Source organism: Cynocephalus volans, chromosome 4 (assembly GCF_027409185.1).
Source record: "Cynocephalus volans isolate mCynVol1 chromosome 4, mCynVol1.pri, whole genome shotgun sequence".
Lineage (NCBI taxonomy): Eukaryota > Metazoa > Chordata > Mammalia > Dermoptera > Cynocephalidae > Cynocephalus > Cynocephalus volans.
In genome coordinates, this window is record NC_084463.1 from 142,443,502 (window position 1) to 142,457,592 (window position 14,091).

Consider the following 14,091-nt stretch of genomic DNA (forward strand, 5'->3'; position numbering starts at 1 on the left):
AGAGACTCCCTTCTCTAAGCTAATTGCTTAGCAAGCTGTGTTCCTACAGTATATTTTTCATTCATCCTCCAGCTCTTATGCCATGGTGTATTATAGTTATGTGACTCCATCAAGTTATCAGCCTTGAACCGGAGGCCTGACATTTCGAAGGCCTCCATCAGTGAGGGTAACCAGAGCGAATGCGTGCAGCGGGGAAGGGGCAGAAACAGGAGATCGCTAGGCTTTTTCCGGAAAAAGTTTATGGGAACAAGGACAGCACACTTAACAATGACACAGAAGTGTTTTATAAAGAGGAGAGAATAAAACCCGGGCTCCACGACCACTTCTTACTGAAGTCTTCCCACCGACTGGCGGCTTCTCTGATCCCATTCCGTCTTCAAACCTGAGCTCAAACCAGGCTGGGTCTGACTGGCCAATCGGAGTGCAATTTTCCTCGCTCGCGAGGACCGTGGCAGCCAATGAGAGATCTTCGCTCTTTGGTGGGGTGAGACGGGTCTCCCGGGATAAAAATCCTGGGGGCGTAGTGACGTGTTGGGCGGGACTAAAGCTTGATTGGCAAGTGAGCCATCCATTGCCTTAGAACGGAGACACTGCCCGGTGCGCCCGGGAGGGGAGTGGGCGGGACAGTAGAACAGGAATTAGCCAATGGTGGAGGCACTACGCGCAGAGGGAACGATAAATCACCAATGGCGGCACGGAAGTGACGCCATGGGTGGGGTTTAGGGCCAAAGCAGTGCAGCGGCCTCGCTTATTTGTGTGGTCGTCAGCGTCACGGCAGGCGCCTCCTTCTGGCTTCATTCATTCGTTTTTTTCATTCACGGAGTTAGTGAGGCCTAGCCGAAAGCCATGGACAGCGCCCTGCCTGCTGCCGGCTTCCTGTATTGGGTGGGCGCGGGCACCGTGGCCTACCTGGCCCTGCGCATCTCGTACTGTCTCTTCACGGCCCTTCGCGTCTGGGGCGTGGGTAACGAGGCGGGGGTCGGCCCGGCGCTCGGTGAATGGGCAGGTGAGTCGGCAGCGGCGCTGCGCGCGCCCTCCTGCTGCGGCTCGCGGCTTGGGCCCTTCCCGGCCCGCTCTTGGCCTTCCCCTCCCCAGCTACCCGCTCGTCCCCGAGGCTCCTGCGTCCCGCGGGCCCGCCCTGGCTCCCTTGGCCGTCTTGTGGCTGGCCTAGACTACTTGTAGAGTTTAAACTGCTAAACACATTACTGGCTCGACACTGGGGGGTCTAAAGTGCGGCTTGGTGGGTGCGGGAGAAACCTGCCTCAAGTCCCTGGGGTTTGTGTCCTTTAACCCACCTTGGTTCGCCGCTTATCGGGTTTCTGAACATAACATTTTTCGCTTGGTTTGAATACTGGCCCTGTGCGAAGAGTGAAAAGCGTTCTGTGACTTGTTTGGGGTGAGGGTGGAAGAAGGGGTGTAGGACATGGAATTTCAGAAGTCTTTCTGTTCTGTGGAACCTTACCTCTCCAGTTACTTGGGTTTGGCCTGTTTCATAGAATTACAAAGCCGTTAACAAACAAACAAAAAACACACAAAAAAACTTCGGCAAACTGTTCTGTAGTTCTGATGAGTAGCAAGAACTATCGCTTCCGCAAAATAACTCTTCATTGAAGTCAGTAATACTTTTTTGCAGAAGGACATTTGTAGGGAAAAGTATCCTCGCAAAGAGTGAACTAAACACATGGATCTTGTTCCACCCAGTCGGAGGATTTTTAAAATGAAGGGCAAAGGTCAGACTGGAGAGACTGGGAAAATTACCTGCAGGGAAGTTTTGCACTCGCTTTTTTCTTTCCTTTTGTGTTTCCTTCTTTGCTTTATTTTTCGTCTCTTTCTTCTTCTTCTTTTTTTTTTTTTTAATCAATGATTGCTTATGATGTGCTGATGGTTGTTTTCTAACGTGACTTTTCGTTTTGATGTGTTATAATTGAATGTTCACTTCCTAAGCATGTCACCTTGATGTGGTTAGGGTTGTCTGTACACTGGGCTCAAGAAAGACACACAGTGTTACTCCATGTTTACTTTGTTCATTCAATAACATTTAAACAATTTTGTAGAAAGGCATAATAAGTTAACCTTTTGAGACAGCAACGTAAACCTTAAAAGAAAACATCATCAAAAGATAATAAGTGATTGTGAAAAAGTGTTACAGTGTTAACAGTTGCCTCACATCATAGAAAGAGCTCACATGTATGTCCATTCTTACTCGAGATGTTTTCTTTTAAGGTTGATGTTGCTGTCTCAACTTGATTATAATCGAGATTATAATTTCGCAATTGACTTGCCCAAGTTGTTGGTTGTCATCTTTGGAAAGCTTGCTTGTAGACTTTTGCAATAGTTATACAAGACAGAAGTGCCATAGATCATATATCAAGATAAAATGTTGTGATTTTAGGAAGGCTAACTGATAAATTAAGGGAAGTGCTTATATAAGATTTAGAAATGAAATTTGAACTAGAACATTGGGATAGCAGAGAGGATCATAGTGTCAAAGGTGAAATGAAATAACATCAACTTCAGTTTATCCTGGATTGTTGAAAATCTTTCCTTTTTAAGTGCATAAGCAGAAGTGGTGATCAAATTGTTTTTTATAACATCATTTACATGTGGCCTGGATCTTAGAAGAAAATACTTCCTTTATCTCACCAAATTATGGGAGTCTTTGAAAAATAAAGAAAATTAAGAGTAGCTCCTCTACAATAGGTTCTTTGTGTCAGTTCGACGGGTGAAAAATAATTTGAAAAAACAAACCAGCAGAGATGACATTTGAATAATTAGGGTTGAATTGTGATTAAGATTAGATAATTTGTTTTAACCAAAGTTATGATTTTAGAATTAAGTTTTGTATATAAATAGTACTAATAAGTTTTCTCCTCTACAAAATTGCTATGTTAATTTCAAGAGTCTCTGTTTATTCCTGTGCAACCTTCTTTGAATAAACTAGTAGGAGGCAGTATTAGGGAGACATTATGTACTTTACTGCTACTAATGTTCATTTTTTTTTAAAGAAAATATTATTTTATTCATATTAGTTTTTTGCATTCTAGGATGTTGTGGAGCAGTTGGGAGGGAGAGGGAGAGGGGAAAGGGGAAGGAAATGGTATGGAAGGAGGAGGGGTGAGATTGAGGCCTGTGATACTCCCCTCATTCCCACAGGGGAACCCAGGGGGCTTCGAGAGGTGGCTTGGTCATTGCTGGGCTGGGTGCAGATGTTGGGGGGTGTGGCAAAAACCCTCACCCCCCACCACCCCAGCTCAGGAGCCCAGGGCCCTTCTTGCTTTGGCTTGGTGGTTGTCACTGGCCTGGTTGCATGTGTCAGGGGTGTGTGGCCCAGGTCCCCCACTGCCCTGGCTCGGGAGAGCTCAGGGCACTTCCTGAGGTGGTTCAATGCTCGTTGCTGGCCTGGCTGCGCTTGTTGGTACTAATGTTCATTTACTATCTTCCTCTCCATAACCAATTAAATATTTTAAGTACTCAATAGTAATGTGTGTTGAATTGATATCATACTTTTATTCTTATTATTCTTAAATCTCTTCAGGTAAGTATGTTTGAGCTCTCCTCCTCAAATTTTAGGATCTGAGGGGCAGTGACTGTAGATTCTCATTTTTTGTCTTTTCCCACAGTAACTAGCATATTGATCAGATGTAAGTTCTTCTAAACTTAAAAACAGAAACTTGAGAAAAAACCCCGAAATACAAGTATGCTTTGCAATCAGTAAAAATACTCTAGACCAGAGATTCCTTAATCTAGTTCAGTTTTTAAGACCATCTATTACTTGGCTCATACTCTAACTTATCTCCTTTATCAAGAGCGAGGTCAGCTCTTTTCTGTAGTTCTCTCCAGTAGCATTCTCACTCAAGTGAGTCAACCTGGTTTCACTAGTCCCCTAGTAGATGGGTTTAGCCAATTTAGCACATCTGTCCTGTCATTGTTATATGGGTTCTTCCTGTATTTCTTAGGAGAACAAAGAGATCCTGTGAAAGGGGAGCTTCAGTGGTTTGAAGGTCAGTGTAGCAACTAATCAAAAAAAGATTGCTAACAAAGGCGGTCAGTTTGTACTACATAAAGGAGCAGTCATTGCTGTAGTGCAATAAAGAATGTGATCTGTAGAATCTGGTTTGAGCATAGATAAAGTTTGCATTTATTTGAGCTTCCAGCACTGGAGTTCATCTAAAACGATTGCTATTGAAATAAAGTGAGATGATAGATGCAAAGGCAAGTTAAGTATAATTCCAATAGCCAACATATTTTATAACTTTAAATGCAAGACAGCACTATGAGCCTTTTTAGTTTTTAATGGAGAGGATATTGCTCCAGGCAGCAAAGAATAAAGGATCTACTAATCAGTTAATGAGTTAGATTTTTTTTTTTTCTTTGTGACCGGTAAGGAGATCGGAACCCTTGGCTTGGTGTTGCCCGCACCGCGCTCGACCAGTGAGCGCACCGGCCATCCCTATATCGGATCCGAACCTGCGGCCGCGGCGCTCCCAGTGCCGCACTCTCCCGAGTGAGCCACGGGTTCGGCCCTAATGAGTTAGATTTTTTAAAAAAAATTTTATTGAATCATAGTTGATTATACATATTTATTGGGTTCAACATTGACATATGTTGATCAAATCAATATTACTAGCATATATGTGGTTACAAATCATACTTATTCTTTATGCCCCTTGTCCAGTCTCTCCCTATCTTGCTCTCGCTCCCTCCTCCCACCACTGATAACCCTAGATTTCTTCTCTCCCTCTGAAAGAGTAATCATTACTCTGTTGGTTTGTTGCCTAGATGATCTGTCCAATGCTGAGAGGTGTGTTCAGGTCCCCCAATGTTATTGTAGAGCGGATGCTTCTTCTGTCACTCTGGAATGAGCTTTGTGGAGAAAGACATCCTCTTCTTTTGTTTGGTCCCTGCTGGTGACTCTCCTTGTGTCAGTGCACTCCAGTGGCTGGCAGACCATCTGCACAGTGGTTGTGGCATCTAGCTGCTTTTGCAGCAGCTGTGGTTACTGTGGTGGCTGTGGTGGGCCACCCACATGGAGGTGATGTTTTTGGCATGCTCCTTACCTAGTTGGTGGTGGCTATGGTGGTGTGCCTGGTTGTGGGAGGAGAGTCAGATCCCCGGCTCCATACCTCTGGACCCCGGGCGGGCCCCATGGTGCTGGTAGTGTGCATGGTTGTCCCTCCTTTCTGGCTTGGTAGCCCAGGGGACTTCTTGTCCTTCTGGGTGTTATAGGTGTTCTTTGGTGAAATGAAAACTTCACTAGTTAATATCAAAGTTTGTCTCTGGTTGTGGGTACTTTTTTTTTCTTTCAGTTCTGTGTTGGATTATTTGCTGTTCCCACCACTTAAATTCTGTGCTGGAACTAATTTATTGTCCTTTGCTTACTTCTAAAGTGGGGGAACTTTCTGGGGGATGAGTACTTGAGCTCTGTGGTTGAGCTAAATTGCTGCTTTGCTGTTGATTCCCTGGGGAAGGCTTTTTGTGCAGCTCAGGTTTTAATTGCTGACTTTATAGGACTTCTGGGTTTAGTGAAATCCAGTGCACCTGGGTTGTGTAGAAACACTGGTCTGGGTCTGAGTCTTTTCATCAAACTCACCCATACAGTTCTGTATTCCTGACCAGTCTCCTCTGAGTGGTCCTATGCTGATTGGGGGGGGCAGATCAGCTGTCCTTGCTGTGTCCCAGTGGGCCCGTCTCCCCCACCACCCCTGCTGCAAACACTTCCCATGGGACAGGCTGTATGCAGGTCCCTTGCAATGACTCACCGGTCTCTGAGTGGCTCCTTTTTTTCAGTAGTTGTGGCTCCCCACTCCTGTGTGGGTCCACAGGAACCCTATTAGTGGTCTTGCTGGCCTGGGGACCACCAAGGCCATCTTCTCCCCTGCCACCTCCAAGCAACTTCACCCAAAGGGCACAGCTGTGGCTTTTGCTGGTTCCTGCTCTGTGCGCTCAGCAGCTCCAGCCTGGAAGTGGCTGGGGCCCAAAATGGTCGGAGAGGTTTTTTCTTTCTCCCATCTTGGCCTCTCCTACCTTCATGCACTCTGTAGGTCTCTGCTTCTCCTTCCCTGATCTCTAGTGGCCCCAGCTTGGCTGTCATTGCTTTTTAATAGTTGTAAATTAGTTGACTTGTGGGAGTGAGTGACACTGGGGACCATCTATTCTGCCATCTTGACCAGAAGTCTTAGATTTTTAAAACAGCTTTCTTGGGATATGATTCACATACCATACAATTTACCCATTTAAAGTATGCAATTTAAGGTTTTTATTATTTTCACAGGGTTATGCAACCATCATCAAATCTAATAATTTTGGAACATTTTCATCTTCCTTAAAAGAATCCCTGTACCCCTTAGCTCTCACTCCTCAACCTCCACCCAGCCCTAGTAAACTGCTAATCTACTTTCTGTCTGTGTAGATTTGCCATTTCTGGATATTTTGTATAAGTAGACCATGCAATATGTATGTATTTCTTTGTGACTGGCTTCTTTTATTTATTATAATGTTTTCAAGGTTCCTCCACATTGTGGCATGGAATCAGTAGTTCATTTTGGGGGGGGGCAGAGGGGGCCACAGGGTGGCACGGAGTGGCTGGCCAGTTGTGGGGATCTCAATCCTTGACCTTGGTGTTATCAACACAGTGTGCTACCAACTGAGTAATTGCCTAGCCCTCCTTTTTTTTTTTTCATTGCTGAATAATATTTTGTCTGTGGAGTGAGGTTAGATTTCACAAACTACCTTTACCTTGGCATTTTGCCCTCTGCACAGCTACATTAGATGTGCAGAGATGTTGCAGCTTCGGTTACTGATAGAGCTCATTTGGCTCTGTGGTATTCCAAGATTTTCCTGATTCAGTGGATAATGAAGTAGTTTAAAAAGGGCATGGGGTGGTGGAGTTCTCCTCTGGAAAAGCCATTCATCAAAACCGGCTTTGCTTAGCCAAGCTCTAAGAATCAAAGGATTCCCAAAACCACAGTTGTGGTCACAATTTCTGTTTTCACATTGGATAATTACACAAATGGCTGAAGACTACTTGAGTAACCAGAGCCTACTGTTGTTAGGTGCCTTTCTCTAAGTAGATTTTGAGGTATCATCGGATTTGAAGTATTATATATGAAAGGTTAATTATTTAAATTGGCAAGCCCAGAAGAAATATAACTATCATTTACTGAATGAATGCTTGAAGTGTGCCAGGCACTTCATAGAGATTATTTTTATCAGCACCGCACTCTCCTGAGTGAGCCACGGGCCGGCCATAGAGATTATTTTTAATCTCTGTTTGAGCTGAGCTCTACTATCCCCAATGGATAGAAGAGGAAATGGAGGCTTAAGTAAATTACTTCCCCTGTCTGTGGTTTCATAGCTAGTGAATTGCAGAGTCAGGATTTGAAGCTATGTCATCCATTCTGCAACATCCACACACCGTGTTGGTGATTAACCTACATAGACTGGATGAGTACTTGGGAGTGGATTTCTTTATACCCTAAGAACTTTATTAAAAGCTTCCTGATTGAAGCCATACCTTCAAGTTTGCACATGCTTGGTACTTCTGGAAGCACTGCAGAGTAGTTGGCACATTTTAGAATCAAGTAGCTTGGGATTTTCTTCAGATTTATAGTCATGAATCTTGTTGCATGAGGAAATGTTGGAAAGTCACTTTGGTACTTAACAAAGCAGAGTTGGCTACACTTTACTTCAAATGCTATTTTCTGTTTATCACTCTGGCATTCTCAGCCTCTCCCTGGAGGTTCAGCTTGGTAAATGTAACATGCTCTTTGTTGACATTCAGGAACGCCAATGTTAGGGTGCAGATACCTGTTCTTGCTGGTGAGCTGATGTTGATCACAGTAGTCCTTACAAGGGCCTTATTTTTCAGAAAAGCAGGGCAGGTGAGAAAGGTCAGGGAAATAAACTTAGCCATGAAAAGTTCTTGAATATTTTTTCATTCTGTGCTTCAGCTCCCAAAAGGGAGTTTGTGTACCTAAGTGGAACAAGTTCTCCAGATTGGAGTTAGCAAAGCAACCTTAACATACTAGTGCTTCTGTAAGAGGAAGCAGGTGCAGCTGGAGAATCAGACCTAGAAGCATGGCTTGATTTTATTTGAGGAAAAACCAAAGAGGGAGGTTTCCAGGGTTTAGAGATTCAGCCTCTGTACTCTGTGAATTAGAATATCTTCCCTCCCCGCATGGCTCCCATCTGCCCCCATTGCCCCTGGCCTGTTTTTTTCTCTTCTTCCCGTCTTCACAGCACCAACTTTCCTATTTAGAGGTTAAACCTGAGACCTTGGAAACCCAAACCTAGACTTCAGTTTCTAGCTCCTCTACTTACGAGCAGGTTTCATAGGATTGTTGTGAAGGGTAAATGAGAACAAATGCCGTGTAAAACAGACAGTGCAGTGCCTAGCACATAAGTGCTTAATAACTTGTTATAATTAACAGTATTATTAGCCTTAGTAGCATTGAGCTCTAAGTCAGGCTCTAACTTGAGCTAATTGCCAGGAAAAGGTGTAGTTAGAAAAAGTTAATATCTTGCTTGGGTGACTGCATCTTCAGAAAACTGAGATTACCATTGCTACTCCAATTGAGAGTGTTGAGCTTCAAAACTAATCTTTTTTGTTTGTTTGTTTTGGTTGGTTGAATTGAGGATAATTTATTTCTTCCAGTTTCAGAAAAAAATTGTCAGAAGATTTAGATAATAAAATCTATAAGTTCAGAATACATGGTTAAATGGATGTGAATAGATCACTTCCAATGCCATAAAATGCTATTTGTAGATAAGGATAAGTTAAAAAAATTTTTTTAATGGTGAACTTGTTACAGAATTCAGGTCTGGCTGCCTGCTCCCTCAAGAAAGAAAGAAAAAAAGACTCAGAAGTCAAATGGTTGGTGTTAAAAAGGCAGATGTATTCAGCTGAAGGAGATGGTGGACTGTCCCATCTCAAAAACTTAGATTTACGAGGGGTTTTTAAAGCGGGGATTGAGGGAATGGAACGTGGGAAGTGAAAAGGAACGTGGGAGAGAAGGAGACATGAGCTACAAGGGGTCTGTGTCTGTGAGTCAAGTACGTGGTCTCACCAAGGCCACGTCTGGTTTCTCATCTTTGCTGTTATCTCAGGTCCCTGCAGATTTTGATTTGCTCCAGAATAGAATCTACTCTTCTACAAAGTCTTTTGCATAGTTTTGCTTCGCAGAACTCTGGTTGACTTGGCTGGTGCCCAGGGTCAGCTTCCAGTCATTTGGCCTTGATCACTTCTCAAAACTCTACAAGTCTCAAAGAAAGAACTGTTAGCTTTGCAAAGTACTGATGAGCTTCTCAGCCATGATTTCCAATATTTAGCAAGCAAGATAAGAAAGTCAGGGAGTGGGAAGAAAGAGTGGACAGAAAAAAAAACTGTCCTTTTTAAAATCTCCCCACAGCCCAGGCAGTTTTAGGTCCCGACATGGCTTCAGTCCTGCTCACTCCAGCATATCTTTTATTTCATTTCTTTTCTTGTCATCTTTAGCAAAAAGTCAGCATATAGCAATTCACATGCATGTCTACTGGATTTGAGATTAAGGCAGGGAGGCAGGATAAGTAAAGCCTTCACTGGGCTTTGGGGATAGTATGATATAACACTATTCATTTGTCCATCTGTCAACCAGAAATACTATTGAGTGCCAACCATGGACCTTATAATAGTCCAGTGGGATGGCAAACAGTAATCAAATGAACAAATTGTGTTGTGGTACGTGTTTGGAAGAAGATGCACTTGGTTCTATGAGAGTGTGTGAGGGAAGGTCATAGAGCTCCCCTGGGCTAGTGATGCCTGAGCTGAGGTCTGAGTGGTGAGTGTGAGTTAGTGAGGTGAAGAGTGGAGAAAGAGCAGAGGGAAGATCATTCTTGGCAGAATGAACAGCAAGTGCTAAATTCTTGAGGCAGGAAAGGGCAGGACCCTCATGAAATGAGGCCTGAGTTTCTGGAGCCAGGAAAGGGTGAGCATGATGTACGATCGGACTGGAGGGGTAGAGAGAAGGGGGCCAGTGAAAAGGGCTATTTAGTCTTTATCCTAAAAACAATGGGCAGCAGTTGAGGGGATTTTAAGCAAAAGGGTAACATTGTTGGGTTGACAACTGTAAACAGAATTTCTTATTTCTGTGACTTTTCTGAAGATGTTGCTGGCCTTTGAGAAAACATTGCCACACAGAGACAGACCAGTGCAAGTTATTCATATAATGTCAGTTAAAATTACCTTTTTAAAAAAAAGATGCAAATTTATACTTTATAGTAAAGGGAAGCCACTTTTGTGCTCTTCCTGGTTATCATCTCTCAGAGGCCATTTTTCCCTGGGGGAAAATCTAATCACTGTATGGGGATTTCTTCTCTCATTAGGGGCTGAGTGATAGGGTTGTTGAATGAACCCTGGAACTGGGTTATTGCTTTCTCAAGGTAATGCCATAATACTGTAGCGTGATAGTTGAGAAGCCTGCCACAAATCCCTATCAGAAGGAATGCTTTGTTTTTATTTGTTGATTTTTGTCCAGTGAAGCAAGGCATTTGCCCTGTTTCCATCTGGCAATTCCAGGGAGACTATCCAGTTTCTGAAAAGTTATCTTTACCACCATTAAGCAAAGCTATTTCTATTTAAATAACCTAGTAATGGGGGGAAAGGAGGAAAGGCTAGAAGTTTGAACAATTAGCGTTTCTCAAGAGTATCACACTGGGAAACTATAGCTAACAAACAGGGATTGGCTTAGTCAGCTGGGCAAGGGCAAGCTTTGCTGCTCACCTTACTGTTTGACTTTGAGCAAAGGTAGATAACTCTGAGCATCACTTTCTTTATCTGTTAAATGGGGATGATACTTTTCACGATTATTATGATAGTGAAATCAGATGTAAATGAGGTTCTAGTGTAGTACTTTTTGTGTTTTTATGGATACCACGTAACATATATTTAAGAACATCTTTTATGTGCAACTTTTCAGTTACATTTGTAAAAACCTTGGAGTCATCTTTGACTCGTCTCCATGTACAGTCTATTAGGAAATCCCATGGACTCTTAACTTCAGAATATCCAGACCAGTCATTTCTGAGCCACCAGAATCTCTTGCCTCAATAAAAACAATAGTCTTCTGTCTCTGCTTCCACCTTGGTTCCCTTACAGTTGATTCTCACACAGCAGTCAGAGCGATCCTTGAAACACTTGGGTCAGATCATGTGATGCTCTGCCCACATCCTTCCAGTTGCTTCTCATCCTGCTTAGATTGAAACCCAAAATTCATCCTGAGGCTTAAACAGGCTTTAAAGCACCTGCCTCCTGCCTCCTTTTACCTCTGACCTCATCTCCACTCATTTCCTCTCAGTCTTTCCCTTCTAGCTATGCTCACCTCTTGCTGTGTCTTGAACAGACTTAGTATTGCTACCTTGAGGACTCTGGTTTTCTCTCTTCCCCCAGATAACCATATGGCTAACTTCCTTGAAGTCTTTGTTCAGATATCACCTTCTCTAGGCAACCTACCTTTAAACTCACAATCCTCTTCTCCACTCCCACTGCGATCCCTGTTACCCTGCTCTACGTTTCCTTCTTGTCGTAGTGCTTGTCACCACCCCCATACTGTATACTTTGCCCATTTATGATGTTTCTTGTTTGTCTGCCCCTGTCAGAATGTGAGAATCACAAAGGCAAGGATCTTTGTCTTTTCTGTTCACCTACATATCTCAAGCACCAAGAACAGTGCCTGCACATTCTAAGTGTTGATACATATTTGTTGAATAAATGAAAATATCTATTAGGTAAGGTATTCCAGTATTTTTCAGATTAAGGGATAATGTATTTTTGTGGGTTATCTTCTCTTTCTACAGTCTAAGTTACTAGTTATAAATCTGAGAAATATTAGCAGTCTTTGGACCTCTAAAAATGGAATTCTTTAGTCTACAAACAAAATATAGATTGTAACATGAGGAAGAAGTTCTCCAAGTATAGACTCTGGAACTAGAATACCTGCCTTTGAATCCCAGCTCTGCCAGTTATAAGCTATATCACCTTAACTTCTGTGTGCCTCAGTTTCCTCATTTGTAAAATTCGGATAATTCTAGGTTTGATGTATTGATTAAATGAGGTTAAATGATTTAATTGGAGAAATAGAATTATAGTAAATTCTATTTATATAGAATTTATATATAGACATTTATATAGTAAATGCTGTAGAAATCCTAGCTGATATTGTTGTTGTTATACCTGCTATCACTTTTATCTGTGGGGATGATTCTTATTTCTATCTATATCCATCCTCTTTTTTCCAGACTTTTTCTCAGGTCTCTAATAACTTACTGCATATTCACTCCTGGATGGTTGTCAGAGACCTCAATCCTAGCATGTCTAAAATTCAGCTTTTCTTTTTTTTTTTTTTTCTTTTTTTTTCTGACGGGTAAGGGGATCACAGCCCTTGGCACGGTGTTGTCTGCACCACGCTCAGCCAGTGAGCGCACCAGCCATCCCTATATAGGATCCGAACCCGCAGCCTCGGCGCTACCAGTGCCACACTCTCCCGAGTGAGCCACGGGTCTGGCCCTAAAATTCAGCTTTTCTATTCTGCCCAAACTGTTCTGAACTTCTTTATTTTTTGCTAATTATATCACCATCTTGCTAGTCATTCAGCCTCTGAATCAGGGATGGCAAATTCAAATGCCTCAGGAAGGTCAAGTAAATGAGTGAAGTGGAACTTGCACATTGGGACACCATGCAGGTGATCAGGCATGGTCTTCTCTGTGTGGCCACCATGCAGTGTCACCCTTCAGCAAAGTGGCACAGTCCTCTTACATTTTTCATGAGAAGCCTCAGATCTAGATTTTCACGTGGAAAGTTTCTTAATTTTAAAACTTGGTGCAAGTTTCTCCAGTTTACTCTGTGGGCCAATAAATTATGTCTGGGCCAACTGCAGCAAGTGGCCAGCATGGTCCTTTGTCTCTAAGTCTTAGAATCATGCTTTCCACATGTAGACAGGAAATTGCCAAATCTTACTGAATCTACCGTCACAGTCTCTCTCACATCTGTGGTCCTCTAGTATATCACCTTGCCAAATCTTACACTCACTCCAGTGCAAGTTTAATCTTCAAAAAAAACCTTCAATCAAATTACTCCTTACACCTTACACAAAAACTTCAGAAGTTTCATAATGTCAGAGAGGTTTCAGTAGTTGTTGAATGTTAATTTCAGTCTACCTGAAGTGCTCTTTCTCCTAGTCCACACTCTTCCGTTTTTCTCTTTGTGAACTTCTACCTATTTTTCAGAGTGTAGATTATGAATTTTTTCCATGTGGGCTGTCCAGATGGAAGCGATTATGCACTTTAGGGACACTGATAGTGCTTATTTTGTTCCTTTTTGTGGATTTTTTTTCACACTTTACCCTATTAGTTGTGTGTATGCATATGTATGAGCTTGCATTACCTCATTGGTTCTAAACTATAAGCCCCTCGAGGATGCCTGATAATATTACTTTATTTAATGAATGAATAGTTTTTTTCCTTGAAGTTCTTTTGTTTTAATGGAGTATGGGGTGTTTTGCTTTGGTTTTGTATTTTTTGTTTTATTTTGCCAAATAATTTGTACACCCTTTTTCCTCTTTGTTTTAAAACCTCCGTGCCAAACACCTAAAATGCTAGATTGAAAAGTACACCAAGGCAGGCTAGACAAAGACTCGCTCCAGAGTTAAGATAGCAGGGCGGTGTTAAGAATTTTGAAAGCGTGAAAGGCAGTGATCAAAAAGATGTCCTTGAGTAGCACAGGTAACAAGCTAACCTTTCTTCATCTATTGTTTTAGGAAATTGTTATAGGAAACCAAGCACTCTGCCACGTTTAGTAAACATTTAAAGATTAACAGAATTTTGGCAGTATTTACTGTTCTTACTCAAATCATTGTTACAAAATTTTTGCAAATGGATTTTTTTTAAGAAATATTTTTCCAGTTAAGTTTCAGTAAAACATTGCTAATTCATAATGAATTAGTGAAAAATTAGATTCTAGGATATGTTGGCCAAAATACAGTTTCGTTATTTTGAAGGTCTGATAAAATAAAACCTAGAGTCTTCAGAATTTTTGAATTATTAGAGACACAACCAAATGCC

The 14,091-nt window shown here is 42.2% G+C and overlaps 1 protein-coding gene across 1 annotated transcript in view; it reads left to right on the top strand.

Annotated features, from left to right (window-relative positions):
- The first annotated feature begins 721 nt into the window (after positions 1-721).
- HSD17B12 (hydroxysteroid 17-beta dehydrogenase 12) overlaps positions 722-14,091 on the top strand; it is a 168,375-nt gene continuing 155,005 nt past the window's right edge. Inside the window, exon 1 of the mRNA XM_063093393.1 lies at positions 722-1,006. Coding sequence (XP_062949463.1) covers positions 847-1,006 — 160 coding nt within the window. The 5' untranslated portion in view covers positions 722-846. The remainder of the gene's footprint in view (positions 1,007-14,091) is intronic.